Source organism: Patagioenas fasciata, chromosome 6 (assembly GCF_037038585.1).
Source record: "Patagioenas fasciata isolate bPatFas1 chromosome 6, bPatFas1.hap1, whole genome shotgun sequence".
Lineage (NCBI taxonomy): Eukaryota > Metazoa > Chordata > Aves > Columbiformes > Columbidae > Patagioenas > Patagioenas fasciata.
In genome coordinates this window covers 17,689,710-17,714,811 of record NC_092525.1, presented here as the reverse complement: position 1 = coordinate 17,714,811, position 25,102 = coordinate 17,689,710, and the positions used below count along the sequence as shown (strand labels likewise).

The 25,102-nt window shown below is 41.3% G+C and overlaps 1 protein-coding gene across 3 annotated transcripts in view; it reads left to right on the top strand.

The window, feature by feature from the left end:
• The window catches only part of PDE4B (phosphodiesterase 4B), a 200,432-nt gene that overhangs the window by 35,639 nt on the left and 139,691 nt on the right, over window positions 1–25,102 (top strand). For 2 of the 3 annotated variants that reach the window (XM_071810065.1, XM_065841891.2), the window contains exon 1: window positions 7,424–8,094. The exons of the other annotated variant lie outside the window; for it this stretch is intronic. In XM_071810065.1, the coding sequence (XP_071666166.1) occupies window positions 7,859–8,094 (236 nt within the window). In that variant the 5' untranslated portion in view covers window positions 7,424–7,858. Of the gene's footprint in view, window positions 1–7,423; window positions 8,095–25,102 lie in introns of those variants that run through there. 3 annotated transcript variants of the gene reach the window in all.

The following is a 25,102-nucleotide window of genomic DNA, read 5'->3' as shown; positions in this document are numbered from 1 at the left end:
GTTTCCCAGCACCAAACATGAGGTGCTTGGCAAAGCTGGAGGTTACAACCGTGCTGTTGAACATTAAATGTAGTGAGCTTTACCTGTCTGTGTTGTGGGTTTTTTTTAGGGAAAAATAACTATAAATAAACGGATGTTATAAACATGATGCTGTTTAATTTGAGAGAGGTGATAAGGTGTAGATGATCTGAAACACAAAGTAATTAAAACAACTTGCATGCAAACTGGAATGATGTTTTGTCAGTCACCTGCTGCAGAACTAAGAACGTGGAAGAGCAAGAATAAAATACAAAAGCTGAGCAGACTCGGATTAATGGTGAAGTTTTCTGTTCCTGTTCAGATATCACAGGTGAGACCAGTAACAGAGAAATACATTTGCTCACGAAGATGATTTAAATCCTTTCTTTCAAAGGAGGAGGCGGGTTGTCCAAGGCCAAGCATTCATTTTTGTGTCCTTCCCACTGCCCGTGTGAGTGGAGATGTTGCCAACCAAACCAAACTGGAGTTTTGCAGGGCAATGTGTGACAGGATCACAATTGACCCGACCATGTGGGCACCTGAATTGGCCACACAGGATTATGTTATCAGTGAGAACGTTGCTCTCGCAGACCAATATTGAAATTTTTTTTTTGTACTTGTCATTGTATTATGTCCTTTCCGTATCTTTTGAGAGATTCCTTCATGCTGCATCTCTGTAGTAGCATCCAGCCTTTTCTCATCACATCAGATGTAAAGGATGTGTGAAACTGTAAATTTTTTTTTGCACTGGCTTCTCTTTTCTCTGGAGTGACCCCAGAGGTCTCTGCCTCTGAAGAATAAGTTGGCTTATTGAATTCATCTGTAAAATATGGCTCTGAAATAAGAAAATAATCGCAAGCGATACAGATTGGTCTAACATATGTGATTACTCACTATGGATAATATAGGAGGTATTTATATGTTCTCTGAGAAATACTCTAAATCCAGCACAATCAAAGTTGCTAAGGAAAATTACCATTGCGAATAAGGTATCTTACATCATGCCTGAAGGGCTCATAGTATATAAATTTATTTCCTCATACGTATCTGCGAGGAGATAACAACAAATACCTGTGGGGAAAAAAATGCCATTGTGGCATGATGAGAAATAGTACTTTTTTCTTTAAATATTAAAAAGTGCAAGGAACTCGGATAAACTGTGTCTCTGTCTTTCAGTGGTGAGGTTTAATGTGGGAAAAAAACTGTACCCAATCCAGTTTCAGGACCAAATGGCAGGTGAAAGGCATCAGGCTGAATTCTTCATCTCTGTTCTGAATGCAAATACCTTTTCTGTGGCAGAGGACGCCCTGTGGTGCTCTGCTCAAATGGCACAATGACCTGGCTGACGTGGGTGAGTAATTCAGTGTGAACAGACAAGCATCCAAGCCTCTCAGAACTCTCCAGGTATCTTCCTTAGAGACGAAGCTCATTTATTTGTGACTCATCTGAAAAGTATTCTGAATTTTCTGACCTTGCTGGAGTTACTGGATGTTTTAAGACCTAAAAACTTGTGAAACTGTATATAGAGCTGCTTATTGAATGAGAAGGAGGCTGTCTGAAAGCATCTGGATGCTGATGAAATTGAGAGAGCCCAAAAGGTCCCCGTTTGTATCGGGTGGGTTGTGTTCAGCCTTTGCAAAGCTCACAGATGTGAGTGATTGCTCTGCACCGCTGTCGTGACTCTCTAAAATAAATAAGGATGGACTTTTCCAATTGCTTCTTTCTTTTGTGGTTGGCTCAGCATTTGCACTGCAAAACGAAGGGTTGCTGGGTGCCGCCGTTCGGTCTTCTCTGACCTTGTATAGTGCTCCACAATATCGCTTCAAAGGCCTGGACAAGAATTACTTGTGTCTGCCCCACAGAAAATTTCAGAGGCCCCTAAATCTGTGGGAATGGAGATACAGACTGTATAATTTTGACCTATTAAACATAGAAAACCCTTATCTGCCAGCGGTGCTATAAATTGCAGAGAATTGTTGTTGGGTTTTTCTTTTCGCTGCTTAAATGTGGGAAATCTGTCATGCAAACCGGTAATTAGTGATGTGTTCTGCCTCTGTCGTTCAGCATCTCTGTTCTGCAAACTTTCAGGAAAGTACAAGAAAACCCCTCAAACGTGTCATTTAAAGTTTTCCATCTTGGAGCCATCTTTTAGAAGCGCTAGCTTGTGACACAGCAGACATTGGAGCTGGCCAAAGGCAGGTGTGTATATATATATGTGTGTGTGTGTGTGTATATATGTATATATTTTTTTTTTACTTGAAAATATACGAAACTGAGAGCAAAAAGCCTCACACTTCTGGGCTGAAGAGACTTTCCTGCACTGGGCTTCGCTCATCCTCTTATTAAAGCAGATATTATTAAGGGAGGGCTGAAGGAGTTTAATACATCAGCATCTCTTCACAGCTTCCAGATAATATTTATTTGCTGTTACATTTATATTATTGTTAAGCATGACGTTTGTACTGCGTGCTTTGGAAGTTTGATCCTGTTGCTGTGTTTTGGCTTTACTGCATTGTAGGGAGATGCGCCTGATCCAACGCATCTCAAATGAGAAGGGTGAATTCTTATTATGCAGGCTAAAAGTATTTTAAAGCATCAGAATTTGGTGTGGTGGTTTAAAAATGACAATCATAGGCTATCATCAGATTTCCTGCTACTTTGATTTGATGCTAAAAGTAAAATTGGGACTAGGATGGGGTAGAATTGGCTAACACTGATTCTGCCTCTAGTGTAACCAGCAGCTCTCGCTGATGGAATGGACGTGGTGGGGCCTCTTGGTCATGATAGGAAGTAAATACAGAAGACATGAGATACCTATTTTATCATTTCCTCTCATGTTAGACTCGTCAGCTTATACTCTTCACCTTTCTTTTCACTTTTTCTCTGCTTTTGTTGTGTCTGGAGAATGAATTCCATCACTGGAAGCATTGAAGTTCTTCCCCGCAAACACATCCCTGTGTGTAACGCTGGCTGTACTGATTTTTTTTTTTAATTTTCTTGGAATCTTTTCCAGGTTTTAGCAGTGCTGCATCCAACTCTTCTTTTCACATCGCTGCTGCCTTTCCAGCTCTTTCTCACCAGCCGTCGCCCATCGTTTCCATCCACAGCGACTTCCATTTTCACGTTGAAGCACAATTCCTTGGCACCTCTTTTCCTGGCTGCTCACCCTTCTACAGCTTCTAGTCTATTGATACATTTTTTGTCTTGCTCTAAGCTTCCTCCTAGACATTTCTCTTCTGTTGGATTCATTTCCCTCCTCTCGCATCTTCTCCTGTCTCCCATTGCCTGGGCTGCTCTTATTATTCCCAGCGCTGGCTCATCTCAGCAATTACATCTTCTGCCTTAGGCTTCCAGCTGCAGATCACATCCATGTTACTCCTGTGACATTTCCAACGCAAATTTATTCCCAACTCTACCTACAGTGTTTTTAGCTGAGTTCTTTTCCAGTGCAAGTGACTATTCGCGTATTCGCAGCTCTCTCTTCTACCTTCTCATTGCCTCTGCTTCTCTCTGCTCACATGTCTTCATTGGTTTAGTCCAAGAGAAAGTTGTCATTTTCTAGTTTTTGGGTTTTTTCTCCCTTACTTTGGTTTACTTTACCCCTTTTCCTCAAAATCTTGTTCTGCCCTTTCACAAACACAGATGCTTCTCAACTGCTCTGTTCCTCTAAACTCATCACTTGCTTCCATGACCCAGTTCCAGTTTCTAGTCTCTTGCATGATCACTCCTACTCTCATCAATCCTTTTCTTTTATAATGGAATATGATTTAGCTGACCTATTAGCCTCCTACTCAGGACCATGTTGCCCTTTCATCTCGCTGAGCTAATGAAGCTAATTGGCTTCTGGAGTTTCTCTCCTGAAGTCCATCATAGATGCTCTCTCAACCCATCTCCCACCCAGTAGGTTTGGCAGAAATCCAGATGTTAAGTAGCAATAGTGCTGTGAGATTCCATTCTGCTGCTGGCTCAATAGTTTTTTTTTATATCAAATGTGTTCAAATTATAGTCTAAAATAAGGATACTGGCTTCTAAGAGTCAAGCTAAATCCTTCCCTTGTGCATCAACAACTATTAATAAAGGTTCTAGAGGTTTCTGTCTTGCTCGAGTGACCTTTACAATCCCATGTTTGCGCAGATGCGCGGCTTGAACCAGGCAAACACTGAACAGAACCAGCAAAGTCCTGCCAGGACTAACACACACAGAGGAACAGACTCTTTATTGCTTCAGGAGCACATGTTACCTGTGTGCCTTCAGAGGGCAGATTGTCCGAACAACAATTGAAATATACAGGGGTGATTTGGGGTTTGTATTTTATGATTGGCACACATGACAGTCTGAATTTTCAAATTGTCTGAAAGCTTGAAAGATATGTTTATTTATGCTTCTGAAGGCAGAATACTAAAAGCTAGGATTTCGGGAAAGGATTGTACTTGATTCAAAATGTTTTCCCTAGGTTTCCTTCCTTTAAATAGAAGTAAAAGTAGTGCCAGCAAACTGCAATCCCTTGAAAGAGTTGTTCTAATTAATTTGCTGTCAGGTTGGCATTATCTTTTTGGGATACCTTGCTAACGTGTGTGGATGGAACAATGACCCAAGCCTCAGAGGGGACCTTCCTCCCTGTTTTTATATAAATGTGCTTCTGGAGAGTCTGCTGTATGGCAGAATTATCGAATTCCTCTGCCACTGACTGCAAAGGCAACTATCCACTCGTCCTTTCCTACTGAACCTTGCAGGACACTTCATAGTTGCCTCTTCCCTGGTGTTTTATTTTATCCTGGCAATTATTACTTAGAGACAAGTAAATAATAGTGCTCCTGTAAAGAAAAAGTAAGTATTCTTGTTGCTTAGCAATTGCTCTCAACACCATAAAGATCAACCTTTGATGAGGAATTGCACACTTGAAAATATTGTTTTCCACCTATATCAGTGATTCTAATAAAATATATTGAAATATATTAAAACCTTCCACAGTCCTGGATGCTTTGGTAAGCTAGGACACTTGTACGAAAACTCACACAACTATACTTAAACTTTAAAAAATTTCCTTAATTGTCCTTGTTCTTCCAAGCAGTTTCATTTTCCTGCCAGCTCTACCAGGCCCTTTTCTTTTAATCGTCTTTTTCCCCCCCTCAACTCTTCCTTCGTATTATTCACCTCTTTTCTGATGAGCTGAAACTACTTGTTACTCTGGAACTCCTGATCCTATTGCACACGGTAATCTGTAACGATGGCCAAATTATTGCATTAGACTCTGTGTTGCTGGGACATTGCAGGAGTTCAGAAAATAGTGAGATGTCTGTTGACAGTTTTTGTTTGTATATTAGGGGAATTTCAGTGAACTGGTCCTTATACCCAGTAATTTCTCCTGGTTTTTGGTACCCCAGGGGTTGTCTGCCCTTGCCTCCTGTTCCTGACAGTATCCTCAGCAACTGTAGCAAAATTAATTTTTAAGAATTATTGCCAAATTTATTCTGATACCAACCTTTCATATCAGTTCGCTCAAGTCTCTTGAGATGTTCTTGTTCTCACCTCTTCCTGGCCTATCCCGGAGTGAAGCAGCATGTCTCGATGGAATTCCGACACTGCAAATCAGTGGAGACACACAGACATGGGCTACCGCGTCCTGCGCGGGCGACATCAGGAGCTGGCAGCATAAGGGATGGTCGCTGGAACAGAAAGAGAGCTGTTCTACAGCCTTTTTCAGGTAACCTCCAAGATCTGGGAGATATTTAGCTGAAGAAATACCCTTTGCTAATGGTCACCCTTCGAAATACCCTGAGGCTGTGCGCCAAGCAACTGGTGTCCTGGACGTCAGCTTGGACACACACCTGCGTGCTGGATATCCAGAGCAGTGGGTGACACTTGGGCTTTTTTTTCCACTTTATTAGCTCATTCGTTCTTGCATTTCTTTGCTCTGTCACCAGCCTTTGCGTGTCTTACCCCAGTACTTTCTACAGGATGTGGGGCGGACATCTCATTGCTAATTGATGAATGGCCAAATAACGAGGAACGCTCCCTTAATGGACACTGCTTCTGCAACGTCTCAGGGTTCAGATAAGCAAAGTGCATCCTCCGTATGAGGAACATGCCATTGTACAGAGTGTCTTCTAGCAGAGCACTTTTAGAAAATGGGTTTCCCTTTCTTCTCCTTGCCTTTTTTATAGTTTAATAAAAGTACTGTTCAGGTAATATCAGATGTATTTTCCACAGAGCCATCCAGTATGCCATTTTGATTCCCTGGTGAGTTAGAAAGTTCTTTTTTCTTTTTTGGAATTCCAGATTTTAAGCGTCTGTGTGGATTTTGTTTATCATTCAGCATAGCTCTCAAGCCTCCCTTTGTCTTTTGCTGGCTGTCAGTGCAGTCGAGATGTAGAATAACAGATCACAGATGTCATAATTCTTAAAGCATTAAACGTTCCTGTTCTGCTACTGCGGGAACCTCTCAGTACCAGATAACACTGCAGTTTCCTTAGGTTAGGCTTAGGCAGGCCTTTCTACTTAAAAAATAATAATAAATGCCAGTGGTGAAGAGCATAGCAGCAGGTTAGGTAGAATGTCTGGTAACTTCTTTTCTGGCTATATTCTCTCCTTTCTCCTCCTTTAAAAGAATCATTGTATTTACATTTAAGGCCACCTACTTTTGACCTGTTAGAAAGATGCTCTGCTGCTCCCTGTAGTATTTAGCACGTTCTCACTATTAGCATCAAATCTTGTCTTTAACTTCCTTGCCTGAATTTTTTTTGTTTCAGCCATACAGATGTAGTAGTTGGTTTCATAGTGTTCATGTCCGGAAAGAACTCTTGGGTTTTGTGTTTCTAAATACATCTATTGCTTAAATTAATTGGAATTAATTTCCATTCTCTCTGCAGGGAGGTGCCAGGACCCCCATCTTTGATGTTTCCCTGTGTTTTCTTTCCCTGGGCTGGTTTCTCCAGCGCCAGTTGCTGGGTCAGGGCTGTGCAGTGATTTTGCCCTTTGACATCTGTAGATCCCAGGACAGTGAAGCTTTGGCTGTGGAACATGCATTCTTGCCTGCTTTGCTCTTGAAGAATATTATTCCTTGCTTTTTGTGTGGTGTGGTTTTTGTTGTGTGTTGTGTTTTGTTTTCTACCAGACCTTTTCTCTATCAAAGCCAGTGCTGCTGCCATCCCGGGGGTCCCTCCGGCTGCACCCGGGGTGATGCCCAGGAGCAAAGTCACGGTGTTAGACGACTTGTTAAAATTTCATGACGGTCTGACATGCTCATAACACACGGCAGGGCTGTACAGAGTCCAGTTGTCAAAATAATACCGAGCCAATAAGCATGTCATGGGTGGAGCTACTGCAGCACGGGTAAAACTAATTCTGAATGAAGACGTTTTTATTAAACATACCGGGCCTGAATGAATTGGGTTACTTGGCTTGAGACAGGCTAGGGAATTCCTTGATTTTAGTAGTGCACGCAGAAAAATCCAGTGTGTTTTTTCTGTTTGGTACATGAAGCCAAAATGCTATAGGAAAGGGATTGATCGGGAGCCGGCTGTGATGAATTTTTCATGAGCTGGTGCGTGGGGCTGAATGGCTCGGTGTGGAGCTGCCAGGCAAGCGCATCGCACAAACACTCGGGCGCATTTTCAGAGGGAGAGCTGGGCTGATAAAGGGTTTTCTGACAGCCCCGGCTTATCGTCCTTCGATTTATGCTGCCGTCGCTTCAGGCAGCGTTTCCATTTGGAGCCCAGCCCTTGTGAATGAGCGGGGTAAGCTCTGCCGATTTATCAGCGTTTCTAATCTGCAGCGGTGCCTGCGTGATGTGTTTTTGCGAGGTTTTCTGAATGGTGAGAGCTCGCAGAACGGCTGAACTATGACAGCAAAAGATTCTTCTAGGGAACTTGCTACTCCCGAGTCAGAGATTTACATAAGGACTTTCAAAGAACAAATGCATTTAGAGCTCGAGCTTCCCAAGCTGCCTGGGAATAGACCTACGTCTCCAAAAATTTCTCCTCGCAGCTCACCCAGGAACTCTCCGTGCTTTTTCAGAAAGTTGCTCGTGAATAAAAGCATCCGCCAGCGTCGTCGCTTTACGGTGGCACATACATGGTAAGATCTGCTGGGTATCGGCGCGGGTTTGCGAAACAGTGCATGGAGCTGTGCTTTTAGCAGGGGAAAAACGAGCAGAGATTCATTCACGGTACTCCCGGCAAGTGTTAAATGAGCAGAGCAGGAGGCAGCCCAAGTATGTATAATGCAGTGCCGTGACAATTGTCATTCAGCTTCTGTTCGCCGGAATAAATCCAGCCCATTATTTGTGTGTGCCGTGGTTAATCTCTGCCGAACAAAGACAGCAGCCGGTAACTTTCCCAGGCGTTACGTTGCTGTAGCCAGAGCACGTGAATTCATTTCAGAACCTGCAGGACGTGTTTTTTGCTTTGCCCCCATCAGCTCCGACTGCAGATGACACCACAGAGCAGAGCGGGTGATTTGGGCCGGGTGCTCTTGGAGTTAAATGCTGGAAAAGGCTTGAACTTCACTGGCCAGAGGCTTTGAAACACTTTCTTTGCTGGCTACAAATAGCCTTTCAGCCATTTTTTTTCAAAGAAACTCCAGCTAAGAGTCTACTTTTCCCTCCCTTCAAATTGCTAACCCCAAATAGCCAATTTGCTGCTATCGCAGCTGATTGTGAGAGGCTCTGACTGTCACTTAACCTGGTTAAGCCATGCCATAAGCACTAGTCAACATATAGAATTCAGGAAAACCTAGGAGAGTCTCGTTGGTTCATTTTCTAAGTTTACTCTGTATGGTTCTCATATGATTCACCTTGTAAATTCCAAAAGTCTCTATAAATATGCACTAGTTGACTGTGGGGATTAAATCAGAAAACTTTCAGTAATGGGAATGTTTTTAAACCCTGCTCACCTGTATCCATACCCATATCCATACCCTTTACCTTCCTATTCCATAGGTTGGACCAGAGGAGAAGGGATGCGACTGTCCCATTTGTAGCCCTATGAGCCAGATGTTTTGGGGTACCTGAAATACCCATCCTTTTCTGCTGCTCTTTAAACAGCACATTGTTTCAAAATGGTTTGGTTGAGTCATGCTGAAATATTTCAGAGCTGTATTTACTTCTGAAGTGAATTAACTAATTACTTGCTTAGAGTGGCTTAATAGCTCTTAACAGTTTGTTCTGTGCTGTTAAATACAAGGAAAAACTGCAAACTTTGCTACTGATAGAACTGGGGTAACTGACTTTTAAATTTTTTTATACACAGTCTGAAACGCATTTGGGGTGTAGCAGCATTCAATTCAAATTCTAGAATCATGCAGGCTTTCTGCCTTTTTTTTTTTTTTTTCCTTAATCCAAGCAGTAATAACAGCCACCCAAATGAGTTACATGCTGTAAGGGTTTCAGTGTGTTCTTCAGCTTCCTCCAGCATTTCAATTGGTTGTAGTCGGTCGCATTTAGGTTTATAGACATTAATTCCCTTGAACATCTGTCGTACCTCTCAGCATTGATACAATGGGGGCTTCTCACCTCACCCCCACCAGCAGGTTTGGAGAAATGTGTGTTATGGAAAGACAGTGCTGCTGGGCATTAGTTGAGTAAAATGTGGTCAGACTCAAAGCAGGGTATCTGTATTGTGGTAAATATATATACATATATATATGCACACATATACATATTTATGGGTGTAACTCTACTTGGATCGATTTGTAAAGGAGGTTGGATTATTCCAGGTTCATTTTTAATGAAACAATGGAAGGTTCTTATCTTCGTTTTAAAAGTTTTTAATATCAGTTGGTTAAGACCTGTGCCTAAGTGTTTTCACCTTAGATGAGAGGTAAACTATTGCAGAAACGAAAAAAATCACACTTAGAAGGAAAAGGTCTCAGGAATGTTTGCGTGTGAGTACGTGTTTAATGCAGTCAAAACACCGAGCAAATCCAGACATATTTTCAATTTGCTTTAGCATGTTATAAAACAGGAGGGAATTTAAACTATTTTAAGTGTGACACAACATTTCATTAGAGTGCTTGGGCAACCGTGGTGCATATGTGTTGGACTTTCAGTTATGTAACTGGATTTGCTTAGTACTTGTAAATTTGTTGTGCAGTGCAGGAAAAGCTCATCACCTGTGCTAAGGAAAAATGCCACTTATGTAAGATGCTCTTTTGTGTTGAGCTGGGGAGGAGTGTCTGAGTAGCAAAGGAATGACCTCAGGTGTAAATATTCAAGAAATCTCAACTGCACAGTAAAACTAGGCAAGGAAATTAATTCATGCTGTTGGATATAATATAATGTATAACTTTTATGGCCTCAAACAGTAAACTTCCTCAGTTTGGGGGGGAGCAGTATGATAAATCATCATCTTTCATCACTGTTATCATCATTGCTAGTGTTGTTACTTGATGAATCTTCTGGTCACTCTTCTGTGCCCCTTTTCAGTTTTCTCTCTTTCCTTGTTCCTCTCCCTTTCATTTTTAATTAATTGCCTTTTCTAGGAATTTTCCTTCTTTTATAAGTGAATACAGTTCAACTTCTTTCTCCTGATCATACTACTGAAATCTCTGTTCTCACCAGTCTTCTCCAATGTACACTCATCAGATCTTATTCAAAAAGACAAAGGAGAAAAAAAAAAGGAGCAGATTTTTTTAAAAAATAAGACCATGACTCAAATGCTTCTGTGCTCTGAATCTTTATTTTCCCTTGGTTCCAGTTCTCACGGCAGCTCATGACCGACACGTCAACTCAGTTGCCTTCAAACATCTGTCAAGCTGATGCCTCCTGCTCCAAACCCCTCAAACATTTTACCACGGCTGCTGTTGCTGTGTCCAGTCTTCAAATGCCTCATTCATACAAAATAACAGCTCCAAAACTCTTAAGCCTTCGATCTTTTTTCTCCACCAGAATCCACAAGTCTCCTTCTTTTCTTGCCTCCAGCATTTTGTCCTGGAGATCTTGAAAGCTCATCTTCTGTTTCTTCCTTTCTCATAGATCCCCTCGTCTCACTTGCATTTTGCACCCTTAGCCCGAGGACTTTCAACGCAACAGTTTTAAAAATGACTTTTATTTTCTACAGCTCTGCCATCTTCTTTTGGACAGGTAATTCTGTACTCAAAGCAAGGTCCTTCTTGGAAATGTCTTGGAAGATCCTCAATGTCTTCTAAAAGAAAACAGATATTTTCTAAGTGCACTCTGCTGCTTCTAATGGAATTGTATGTATCTTGCAATATGTATCTTCAAGGTTATAAATAGTTCTTCAATAATGATTATACAACCTTAATCACTTAGTTTCTTAAAGTTTAGACAGTCATAGGCTATGCTGTGTGATGAGCAGTAGCTTCCTAATGATGTGATTTCTACAATATATTTGTTGTCTTAACTAAGACTTTTGTATTTGTTGTGATTTTTTTTTTTTCAGATTTATTCACATTTAGCTCTCACATTTTAGTGGTTTTAAGCCATTTTTTTCTTTATACCTGGTATCTAGCTTACAAGGAAAATACACGACAGAACAAAATGGTGTACAAGGAAATTTTGCTCTGGTTTTTATTTTGATTATCCTTCAATGCAATTGAAACACAGACACACATTTGCTTTTTAAAATGTAATGTAAAATATACATCATATGCTGGCCTTAATCTTTTGAAAACAAGATTTGTTTTCATTACACAATAATCTTCAGTGGTGGAATTTAGTAAGCTAAATAGTATGGCACAATCCAGTCAGCGGGGTGGCATTTGAGTTTTTTCCAAGCCTGGTGAATAACAACTGATCATTTTAATTACTGGAAGCTGCACAATGTACTGTAGGCATATCCAAGCTATCAAAAGATGTCACGTTTTGTTTTGCTTTCTGATCATTGGGCTTCTAGAACCAAATAAGAAAGACTTACCTACTGGCAACCCACACTTGGAATAGTGTTTCAGAAAATTCAGTTTTTGGAGACTGTCTACTTGACATTGCTGAAGATAACAGAAGTTTATAGGATCTGCGAATTTTTCCCATTGTTTGGTATCATAGAATCATTTTGGTTGGAAAAGACCCTCAAGGGCATCGAGTACAACCATTAACCTCACATGTCACTACCCCATGTCCCTGAGAACCTCATCTCCGTCTGTCCAACCCCTCCAGGGATGGTGACTCCACCACTGCCCTGGGCAGCCTGTTCCAATGCCCGACAGCCCTTGGGGGAAGAAATTGTTCCCAACATCCAACCTCAGCCTCCCCTGGCACAACTTGAGGCCATTTCCTCTGGTCCTGGTGCTTGTTCCTTGGGAGCAGAGCCTGACCCCACCCTGGCTCCAAGCTCCTCTCAGTCAGTTCAGAGATCAGAAGGTCTCGCGTCAGCTCTTGTTCTCCAGAATAACCCCCGCCCAGATCCGTCAGCCTCTCCCATCACACTTGTGCTCCAGCCCCTCACCAGCTCCGTTCCCTTCTCTCAACTTGCTCCAGCACCTCAAGGGCTTTCTTGGCATGAGGGACCCAAAACTGACCCCAGGATTCGAGGTTGGGCCTCCCCAGTGCCCAACACAGAAGGACGGTCACTGCCCTGGGCCTGCTGGCCACACCAGTGCTGGTACAAGCCAGGATGCTGGTGGCCACCTGGGCACGTGCTGGCTCATATTCAGCTGTCGACCAACACCCCCAGGTCCTTTCCATGTTCTGGTGGTGTGTACAAGTTACAGGACAGAACACGCTCGGTGGACCAGTCCCTGTTGGAGTCCCTGTCTGCACTGAGCCCTACTATGTTCAGGGTGATGGGGTGACCTCTGCTTTCTGCTGACATCCCGGGCACCAAAGCCCCTGATCGGAGATCTCCTGGCCAGCCTCATCCAGTACTTGATCTAGAGGAGCTGACTTTTGCTTTGGAGCAAACAGTGGTGTCTCTCACCACGGCTGGTGTCCCTCAGAGGACTATGTGACACGATTTGGACCCGTTTCGACTTCGCTATAGATAGAGCGGGATGAATCTCCGTAGTCCCAATGTTGAGTAACACACTTGTCTTGACTTTGGTGAGCTGATCTGTTTGTGTTTCTCACTGTTGATGTGATTTCAAGCTTTTTTTTTTCCTTTTTTTTCCACTTTAGAGAAATAGGGTGATTCTTTTGCTTTCTGAGGTTTCTCTTTCGAACGGAGGCTGGTATTGGACACACTGTGTTGCTCAGTTATCTACTGCAAGTCCCAGGAGAAACAAACTGAAGCGAGTAGGGAAGAGGATGGAGAAAAACGAGCAGGTCCCTCTCTTTATTTCTCTGTTGAATATGTCCTCCCATGTGTCCTGAGGAGAGCTCCTGAGCGCTTGCAGGAAGGATTCCAAAGGCCGTGAAGGTGAGGACTGAATTGCTATTCAGAAATCAGGACACACAACCAGCACAGAACCAGCTGTGAAACCTTCACCTCTGTCCTGGCTGCACATCTGGCCTCTCAACCCTGTCTACAGACCAGAAGGGAGAAACTTTCTTCATCGGCCAGACACAGACGTGGGAAAACAGGCTGTGAAAGTGCTCACCAGGTATTAAAGATTCAAGCAAAGTACAACGGATTATTACATTAGTGGTAATTTGATTTTGATAGATTTAACCATTTCTCTGAGAGCGGGAGAGAGAGAAAGTGGTTCCCTTCTCAGAGAAATAAACACTGTTTCTAGAATTTGTAATACCTCTAAGTAAGTTTTTAATGTTTACAGTATACTAATCTAGGAGGAACATAGATTCAGAGTTTGGTTGACTTACTGTGAAGGCTGAGACCTGTCTGGAGTATCCACGTCCTCCAACTCTCATACACAAGCTAAACTATAAAGTTAATGTTTTCTGTGCCAAAATGGTTTCCGAAGGAAGCCTTCCTGTTGAATTTAGTTTTATTGAAAGCTGTGTTGATGCGTGAATCGCGCATTGCGACAGCATCTCCAGATCTGGGCTGCAGGTTTCCAGGAGGCACAGTTTGCCTCTGGCGGGCTGCTTGCCAGGACAGACAGACATACCACAAATGTGTCTGCCACATGATTTATGTGATGTACATTAGCCTTACTGCAGATCTATACATTCACTGATAGCCACAGCTTGCTCTCCTTAATGCTCTCCATGTTTTTTGTGTATCGCTTTATGAGAGCATCGCATGGGTTCCACAATGACAACATGTTCACCTGTCGCATGGTGTCAGTTTGGGGCGTAGTTTGAGAAGTCGAGTTTGTAGGTTTTTCTGTAATTATCATAGTCTGGGCATTGTGCATTAGCCAAAATGTCGTTCAGGTTAAAGCACGACCGATGTTCTCAGCAGAGGCGAGTTAAAGCAGTGCCACAGAAAACGCTCGACTGATTCTGCGATGGGCAGATTCACAGAGATTTGGAGAGGTAGAAATAACAGAGCAGATCTGGAAAGTTAGGGCATGAAAATTACGGTTCTCGATTTCCTCTGGGATGACCTGAATGGGTGTGATATACAAGATGTAAAGAACACACTTGAGCTCTGCTTGTAGGGTGCTGCAGCTTTTGCCAGGTTTTGGAGGTGTTGCCTTGGACAAAAGTGTTTGGATCCATGTTTTTCATTAGACCTTATAGTTCACTTCTTCCCTTTTATACTATACTGTCTGGTCTAACAGAAAATATGGTGCTTTATGAATCAATAGACAGCATTGCCAGACTTGTGAGTTCCTGTCTCAGCACAGTGTGAGGCTATAACTGATAATAAATAATACATATTTGTGAAATGGATGAAATAGTGACACACAAGCATAATGCTGAAGTAAAATGAGAAGGCTGGTGCAACAGCAGCTGATAATGTCTTGGGGTAAAATATTTCCATAGTCAACCATAGAAAAAAATATTGAAACGAAATACGGTTTTATTTTCCAATAAATACGTGCAGATTCAGTCTCTTCAGATAAACCTCTACCACTGGGAAGCACCAGAAGAAAACTTAATATTAAGTTTTTAAGTTTCTCAAATTCTTTTGTTCTCTCAACATTACAAATAGATATTGCTGAGGGGCAGAGCAGATATTAAATAATATAAGAATAAGACTGTGGAGAAAATGCAATATATTAGCTGATTTATTTGCTTTTTATTGTAAAAAAGCCCAACAAACCTTTTTTTTTTTTTTGAATTAGACAAAACACTGGATTGATCTGTTTCCTCCTGATAAACACAGACTTTCCTTGTGCTGTGGGGCGCTATAATACACTCACATTTTCCTTGTCGCTGGGATGGTGCCCTTAAAGAGGAATCAGGTTTGACACAGGTTGCTTTGAGTTTTGATTCTTTCCAATAAAACCGATTGGTGAAAATGTGAGAGGAGCTTGGATGAGAAGTCTGCCAGCTGGCATGGGCAGGGAAAGTGCTGGGGACGTGGATATTTTATTATTTTCTTTGTTGTTGCCATAATAATCTGCTCCATTAGGACACTGCCTACTTTGCTGCTGTCTAGAACTAGTTTGCACCAGAAAAGGAGAGTTTTCTGGATAGAATTAGGCTACCTGTGCTCACTAGAGATGAATTTAACTTTATATGTTCAATGTAATGTAGTTTAAAATCCTTTTGCCTTTTTTTTTTTCTTCCTAAGCCAGCAAGTTGCGTTTTATCATGACAGAGCAATTTATTGCAGCGTTCTCCGCAACAGATGTAAATACTACGGAGGCAAAACATCTGCCCGGCAGTTAATGGAATTAAATGGGAAGCATTTTATCAATTTACCCTGAGTCAATCCGGACTCATCTGGTGAAGGAGCTTTTGTTGTAATTCCAGTAGCTCCATGTGTCCGGCGTTCTGTAGTTGGGTTATTGCTGCGATGATTTGTCACTGTGCAGTTGTGTACAGTGTGTGATGCATCGTGGTGCAGACCTCGGGAAAGGAGCCTTTATTCTCAGTAAAAAAAATGCACTGCAGGTAGATTCCTACATATGCATAGGCTGAATAATTTCCATTCCGTTGCACATTTGCCTTGGTACAGTAACTTGTTGGATCCTGGTTTATTGATTTCTGACGTAGGGAGCTGTCTAGACGTTGGCATGGAAAATCGAGGATGTCAAACCATCTGAGGGGAAACATAAGGAGACATTAATCTCATTTTATCAGTGAAAGAAAGAGAGAAATTGATTTTTCTCTCAGCTCAGGCACAGCTTTTACACTGATACAGGTCGACAAAATGCAAGTACAAGAAAAATGTTTAAGAAATTACCTCCTTTTATACTTTTCCCATAGTATTTAATTTATGTTCTTGAAATCCGCAGAATACAGTTTGTAAATGAACAGTTACTTGCTGCCTTTTCGGTATATAAAGAGCTACCTGAAAATTAGAAGCATTTTGTGCTGCTGCTTCCTTTCAAAAAGCTTTAATGAACCCTACTGACGTCGTACATATGCAGGTAATAATTGCATAATGATGGACAACTTCATTACGTTAGAGGGAAAGTTTTCTTTCATGGCAATAATGCAAAATTAGCTCTTCCGTTTTATTTGCTTCATTATTACCAAGATAATTGGAGGGTCTGAGCCTATATGAAGCCCGGTGAATTCTGGAGGTCGTGGCACAGAAATGAGGTCTGAGGGACGTCAGCACCGTTCAGTCCTTGGAGGTTCAAGGGGATTTTCAGATCTCTGTTCCTTAGAACAGAGTAAAATCATGTGTTACTGTTTAAAATTAATTTTTATCATAGCCCTAATAATCCAGTTACGACTGAAGTCCTGTTGCTACGTACTGCAGCATTTCTCTTTTGCAAGCAGAGAAGACAAAATAGGGTAAAAAGGGTTACCAAAATATACAAATTAAAACCATCCTGTTCTATATTGCTTAGATAAGGAATCCTCTTGCTTATGTGTGGATTATTTTATTTTGTATTTTTTCTGAGGGTGATGGGGAAAGAATGAAAAACAATTGAATATGACACGTGGAAACTCAAGAAGAGGTTGAGAAAGAGGACAGAGCCAAGGCAGAGGAGAGGGTGGGAGAGGAGGAAGGTCTGGGCATGACACAATTTGAGGATGATTCTGCGTCGATTCTAATTGACGCAGTCACTGTTTGTCACGAGCATGTCAGACCGTCCTTAGGCAGTTGCAGTTGCTGGAATTGCTGGAAAAGACAAGGCTTTGAAGACACGACCCCAAGTTCTTTCAGCCCTCCAAATCTGACCATCACCTCTGGAACTCCCTTTGCATTCAGGCTTTGGAGGCAGTTTTATCTGTTTCTCTCAAGACCTCGGTTAGTAACCTACACACTTATTACCTCCAGGGTCTTTGCGTCTGCAAGCGGTTGTGAACACCTGATGAATGCACTACCAGCCTCAAGGGGGCTTCTGATACCACCATCTACTTCTTATTTAGACTTGAGTGCCAGCCTTCAAATCTTGGTTAAACCAGCCTTAAGAGATTGGAATGTGTGTTTCCCGAAGACTTGTAAACATATATGCAGGCTATTACTGTTCAAATGTTGCAGAAAACAATGTGGGGACTAATTTACCTAACTAAGGAAGGAAAATTAAGTAAATCCAGATCCTGATGCTATTCATGCAACACAGTTGAACTTCTGGGAAAATAAGCAATGCTCAGAGCATGAGACACTTTTGTTCCTTATTTTCAAGAACTAGAATTTTATCCTAAAAAAAAATCAAGTTCCCATGAATTTTCATAGCAATAGCATTTGCTTTTAAGAGCCTGAGGCTGTGTGATCTGGCTGAAGTATTTGCTGGAGACATATGGGTCCATGTTGTTGAAAAGCTGCAGAGCCCTTTTCTGGTATTGTAGATGTTTTTCATAATGACAGTGTTTTCCTGTGAATATTCTAAAAGCACAACATGGGTAATATAATTTTTGACTTAGGTATCTCTGCTTATTTAAAAGGTTCTCAGCCTGTTTTCCTTATTCTATCCTCTCTCAAGCAAGTTAGATGGGTCAGAAATCGGAATATTTGTATAATACCCAGATGAGGCAGGTAATCCTAGGGAGGCTCATTTTCTGTAAGTATTCAGTTATTCCAATCAGGAGCACTTTGAAATCACTGGATTCCCTGTGGGCTGTCACCACCATAGAGCTCCAGCATCCTCACTCAGCATCCCTTACGGTGTGCGGCTGGTTTGCTTGTGATCATCAGAGTGAAGAATATTCTGCATTTAGGTATTTCTTTGTGGTTGGCTTAAGCAGGCAAGTTTTCAAAGCAGGTAGTAATTATACACTTCTTACACAATCATTATGTTCGCAAGGCACAGCCACCCTTCACTTTCAAGAGTTGGGCAGGGAAAAAATTAATTAAATGTAACAAGGAAAAGTGTAGAGTCTTGAATCTGGGCAGGAACAAGCCCAGGTTCCGGTGTAAGTTGGGGAACGACCTGTTGGAGAGCAGTGTAGGGGAAAGGGACCTGGGGGTCCTGGTGGACAGCAGGATGACCATGAGCCAGCACTGTGCCCTTGTGGCCAGGAAGGCCAATGGTTCCTGGGGTGTGTTAGAAGGGAGGTGGTCAGTAGGTCGAGAGAGGTTCTCCTTCTCCACTACTCTGGCCTGGTGAGACCACATCTGGAATATGGTGTCCAGTTCTGGGCCTCTCAGTTCCAGATGGACAGGGAACTGCTGGAGAGTCCAGCACAGGGCAACGAAGATGATGGAGTGGAGCATCTCCCGTGTGAGGAAAGGCTGAGGGAGCAGGGTCTCTTTAGCATGGAAAAGAGGAGACTGAGAGGTGACCTCATTAATGTGTATAAATATACAAAGGGTGAGTGTCATGAGGATGGAGCCAGGCTCTTCTCGATGACAACCAATGGTAAGACAAGGGGCAATGGATATAAACCAGAACAAAGGAGGTTCCACTTTAATTTGAGAAGAGACTTCATCACAGTGAGGGTGACAGATCCTGGACCAGGCTGCCCAGGGGGGTTGTGGAGACATTCAAACCCACCTGGACACCTTCCTGTGTAACCTCATCTGGGTGTTCCTGCTCCGGTAGGGGGATTGGACCGGATAATCTTTTAAGGTCCCTCCCAATCCCTGACATTCTGTGATTCTGTGATCTGAGTACCAGTCTGTTTTCCACAGCTCTCTTCCCCCATAGGCAACGTGTCATTTTACATTTAGGTCTGTGTTGTCAGGCTGGATCCCCTTAACAAACTGTTTGATTGAGCTGCTGGAGGTCAGAGGTGGGACATGAAAACAAACGGCTCTTGCGTTGTCCCCCCAGTGTCTGTAGACCGGGCGACCTCCAGTCCCCGTTGGCCGTGCCGCTCGCTTTGCCAGTGGTTTGCTGTTGGATTGAAGCGATGTGTGTGTTCAGTAAACATACTCATCAAGAGGTCATGGTGTATCCATAAATTATGACAAGGCAACCTTTTTTATTTGATACTGAGCTCCTTCAGTTCCAGAGAAAATTGATGGAAGCTGCGAATGCTGCGTATTTCTGAATCGGAGCCACTGAGACATGATGTATTTATTTTTCTCTCAAAGACAGCTGGTAACAAATGATAAATCATGTCCTTGCCACAAAAACCCCCACACCTCAAACCCCAAAAAACCATGAAAGAACTCCATTGTCATTTAATTCATATTTGCAAGATAAATACGCTTAAATGTTGAGAGGAATGTATGAGGAACAATCCCCAAGAGATCTCCTCCCATCATGTCGGTAAGGAGATGCAGGTGGTTACATTGGCATAGTGGCAAAGAAGGAACAAAAGAGAGAAGATGGTCCAGGATGGGGAAGGTGACACTAGAAGATGCACATTGAAAGAGAAGCTGGGGTGGTGGGAAGCTCACGCTTTGTAGAAACATGGTCTTGAAATGAGATTCAGTATCTTGGAGTCTCTGTAAGTCTGGGATCTCTAGTTGGCTGCTGCCTTTTCTTACAGCTTACAGTGTTAATTTATCATCTCCGTAGACGCAGGATGTTTTCTCCCACTCTCTGCCTACAACAAAATCACCTTCCTAAGTCACCGAGACCTAAGGCTTTACCTTATTGATGAAAATCTGCACTACTGTACTTGAAACCTGCCTCCATAAGGAAAAAAAATAATCTTTAAATGTCAGGCTTTGCTGTTTTTACAGCACATCCCAGCAAGAAGCTCTTGCATTGCATTCACAATTGTGATATGCTGCATTCTCTACCACAGACAATTATTAGCATTTGTCTTCTACTTGTCAGTTGTTATTTTACAAGGAAAAAACATTTTGTAATAAGTTGTAAATGCTTTCGGTTGGTCAGCCTGTTGTGAACTGAATGTGAATCTTCTCCAGCCGTGCTTGGAAAGCCTTGGAGGTGTTTTTTGAGAGTAGTCTTGGTACTTTGGGTTGGAATTTCATTTACTCACATTCTGTAAACTGGGATTCCACAGACGGCTGAATAAAAAATGTCAGGACTCTGCTCTGTAGGACAGAAATATTTTCCGATAGGTTGTTTTATGCTATTCAAAGCTTATCTGTATTGTTTAGGATTCATAGAATATTAACCACTAACAATATTTGACAGCGTACTCCCTTTGTAGTGTACTCGCTCAAAATAGCCTCAAGGTGGACTGGGGAAATGCTTTTGGTTTTAGTGGTTGGTTAAAATAATTTAGAATTCATTAAAAAGACTTAAATTGGTGTTAATTCATGAAGTGAAATTTGAAATACATTTTGAATTAAGATCATGGATCTGTTCTGTAATAATAGATGGAGAAATTACAATTTCTCCCCATGGCCTTGAGGTGACAGTTGTATTTCTATATCGGAATATTCCTGTCAATCCTGATCTAGATCACTTGCTCACGATCACCTCTATCCCTGGGCCCCCAAATATCAGGCCTGGCTTTTTACTCAGTCTTTCTATTAGTTGAATAGCCTTGCTCTTTAGGTAAATCTCAAAAGAACAAGAAAGTTGAGAAACCGTCATTTTGTTTGTGTGTTGGAGGGATAAGAGATGAAGGAAGAGAACACGGCGGGGACAGTCAGGCACAGTATTGAGATTTGTATTAGTAACTCCAAATAAAGAGCATGGAAACAAACTCCAAAAGAGATATAGGGCTGATGTTTGAAAAACTCATTTAAAGTTGTGCGTGTGGCAAGATAAAGCAAATGTTCCCAGATCTCTGAGTGATGTGATATGTCAGGCTTAGCAGGCAGAAGTTACAAAACCAGGAGCATGGTGTTAAGTTTGGAAGTTGTCTTGAGATAAGGTGACTAGATGTTCAGAAATGCTGTCAACAGGAGAACGACTTGTCCCCCCGACTGGTGACAACTGGTGCCATCGACCTGCAGGTTTATGTTCCAAGTAACTAGTGTTATTTTCTTCTTAAAAAAAAAAAAAAAATTAGTGATTATCATCCAAACACACACTGTATTTCCTTGCTAAAAATCTAATTTCTGAGTTGTTAAGGGTAAAATTGCTCTCAGAAGAAAGATCTTGGCTAATTTCTGATTTCTCTTGTTAGTATGTTAAAAAGGTAAAAGGAGAAAAAATTCAAATTATTTCAGTTCTTTAGGGAATCTGTTTCCCATGTAATAAACACCACAGGTTTGTTCATTCAAATGTGCTGGGGTGGAAACAGATTATTTGGTGAAAGAGCAATTGCTCATTGTGAACAAGCAGCAGCCATTGTCAAATCCCGATTTTGTTCTTTGTAAACTGAATGGTCCTGGCCGGTAGTGATACAAACCCGAAATGGCATTGCCTGAGGCAAATCATACCCTGTCTAATGTATTTGATTTTGCAAAGATAACAAGCTGAGTTACATTTCTGCTTTCACTTTTATTAATGGTTCAAGGAAAACGAAGGCAAGAAACTGAAGCACATTATTAAATCTGCCTTTTATTGTGGTATCACTTAAGGTAAAAGGTAGTGATGCCTTAAGGAATCTTTTGGAAAAAATATGTAGAATTTAGTGCTATATAGAGAAAAATAGAATATATAATGTATTTTTTTTTTTAGGTTTACAGCACTGGGGGGTTTTGGTAGAGCATTGGGTTAAATTTCTAATGAATAATTCAGGGTCACTAATTTATGAACGCTGTCATATAGACTAAAAGCCAACTTCCAGGGCCTTGGACCAAAGAGAATAAATACAAAGAATTAGTTAAACAATGCGCAGACTGGGAGGTTGATGTGTTGGGAGGGGATGCTGCCATCAGCCCATGGACCTTCGAAGGGCATCAGCTCTTGGCCACCAGGCAGAATGAGTTAATTCTGATAGATTTTTAAATAGCCAATATTAAAATCACCAGAAGCATTATGAATATGAATAAAGCACCAAGTTATATGAGCAGAAGCATTTTGATAGAAGCACACAGGTGGACGTTGGGACCTTCGTGACTGTAATTCTGTGAAATGGTTTTACTGACCCAAGTGTCCAACGTGGTTTTGATGCCGCACTGATGCCCCACGATACAGAACCGGGAAACAAAAGGGAGGATGTTCCCCTGATGAGCACGCAGTCTTAATTAACGAGCCTGAACAAAAACAATTAGCACACATAAAGGCTGAAAAGAGATAGGAGAGAAAAAAGTGAAGCTCAAACAGGAACAAAGATTAAAGCAGAGATGTTAGTTTTCAGTAACATTTTGCCTCCACTGAGAAGCTCACACATTATTCCAAATGCTTTTCAGAGCTGCAAGTGCCCTGTTTTCATCCTGGATCTCTTTATCTGCATTTTCAGAAATTTAAATTTTGGATCTCAAAGCCAAATAAGGCATTTCAGAGACAAAACAGTGCATTGTAACCTACGCCACCTTCCCAAGCAGACACGTTTTGAAGGCATTTTGTGTTTAGAGTAATCGAGAAATCTCTAAACCCAGCAGTGTGTTGCAATTGGAAATAACTATTTATTTTTCATTTCAGTTTGACCCTAGTGTGGGCAATGATCTGATATTCCCCATTTGACATAAAGACCCTGGGTTGGAAATCTCGTCTTGTAACAAATGAGTAGATGTGCTACTGGAAGGGAGAACCGTTCACAAAAATTACAGGTAATTTAATCTGAGTGAAAGGAAATAGTAACGATCACTTAAAATTTCAGAGCTGTTCTGTACCCTTCAGTTGGCCTTTTTTTTGTGGCAGACATCTTCAGGTAACTTTTTTTTTTTAATATTGTTGGTACAATTGTGGGTTTGGGGCTCAATTTTATTTATTTGTTCATTTTTAAGCAGCAGTAGAGATTTTTTTTGGTGGTGCTCTGGGCTTTCCTGGTGCTTACTGAGTCTCTTAGGATCTAGGAACCAGGAAAGTGTAATGGTGAGAATTTTGTGGTGTTGAAAAATTGATCTCTGCGGCTTCTTGCAGCTGAAGCGAGTTTGGCTCCGTGCACTGAAGTTAAATTGATGTGATAACTGTGACTGGTTTTGTCACCAAAAATTCTTGCCTTGAGCAGGATATTAAAACAGGCAAATGAATTAAAACCAGAACTGCTACTGACTATGCATTTTTATTTGACTTTCTTAATCTCTCTCAACAATTAATTTAGCATTATTTAGGTAGATTGGTATTGTGCTGTTGTTTAAATTAAGCCATTGTGATATTACTTAGCATGCAGAAAACATCCTTCCAAATTTTGAAAAGGTCACTTCTGTTAATCGTTTCAGGAAGACAATAAAATGTTCTAGTAATGACTCAACTGAAAGGAATAACCAAGATTAAAAACTTCTTAGTGCTTAATAAGTGTGATATAAGGGGCCCTTGCTGCAGCGGTCGATGGAAGACTCAAGTGTGTGCGGCTCTTTGGTAGTTTTGATTAACTTATGTCGTCAACCCTCGTGACAAAGGTATTCAACTAACCATGTTGTACAGCTGAAGAGTGTCATTTAGAGAGGGGTTATTTGGTACATTTTTTAATTAAAAAAGGAGATTCATCCTGGGTGAGGTGTTAGATTCCTCAAATCTCAGGTGTTTACTATGGTAGGAGTTTGTGGTTGAGTTTGAGCTCTCAGGGACTTCGCTTTGAGTAAAGAGAGAAATTCTGTGTATTGCAAGCCTTCTCATTTTCCAGCTGGGTACCCCAAACTGGAGTCAAACTTGATGTATTTGTAAGGCTTTCATCAATAACATTGGTATGTCTTTTGTGCCACTGGAAATGGCATTCCCTTTGGGAAGGAGGAGTCGGTATACACCAAAAGAAGGTTTGAGCACCTATGATTAATAGGTACCTAATGTAACCATTACTGTTCAGGAATTATTACAAATATATTTTCCATGAGATAATTTATTTATTGAAAAATTGTCACAGGTCTCATAGGAATAAGATCCTATTTTTACTTTAAGACATTTTAATAATTTTTAGTCATCCTTTCAGGATCGCAAAATTATTGTTGAAAATAATCCACTAACCTTCTCCAAAGTTTGGTATTTGTGTTAAATAGGACATATAGATATAGTACAAAGAACTGGCAAACTATGAAGTAACTCAAAGTTATCTGGCCATGCCACTAATTAGGTCTTTCTCTCACCCCCGAATTCTATGAATCCAAGCTAATGAGGAGTTTTTTAGCTTACGGAAAAACTGACAGAATAAATATAGAAGGATTTAGCATAACATGCGTTTACTGAATTTTTGGATGTCTAGCCCATGTTTAATTGTATTTTTATATACCAAATAATTGTATTTTCTATATACCAAATGATCCTCTCTGTGCTTGTTGAGCATTCTCTTCTGCACAAGCTTAATGATACTCCGTGGGTGCACTGGGGATACTTTGAGGATGCACCAGGGATACTCTGTGCTTGCAGTCAATGGGGTGAGAGAAGCTCCTTGTCCAGCACAGATGCTGCCCGAAAGGTGCCCGGATTCCTGTTTCAGGTATAAAATAACTTGTCCTTAGTGTCAGAGCTTCAACTACTCGATGGGCTTATTCATATTTAGTATATATTGTGGTACAGAAGCTTATTCTAATAGCGTACACTTCTGTTCTGCATTTCATTCCAATACTCCTGGCAATGCTTTTGTGTTTTACCACTCTAATATGTTTTTTTCCCTTCTTGTATTAATACCTAGAAACAAATATTGATAATCAGCATAACTATATTAGCTATAGCATGCCTAAAAGATGACTGTTTTCTTATTTTAATCTTTTTTTATACTAATCCCATGGGACCTTTTATGGTTGTTTTCTGTTGCTTTTCAAACCTATCTGGTTTCTCCGTAGCACAGACTGTCATTTCAGGT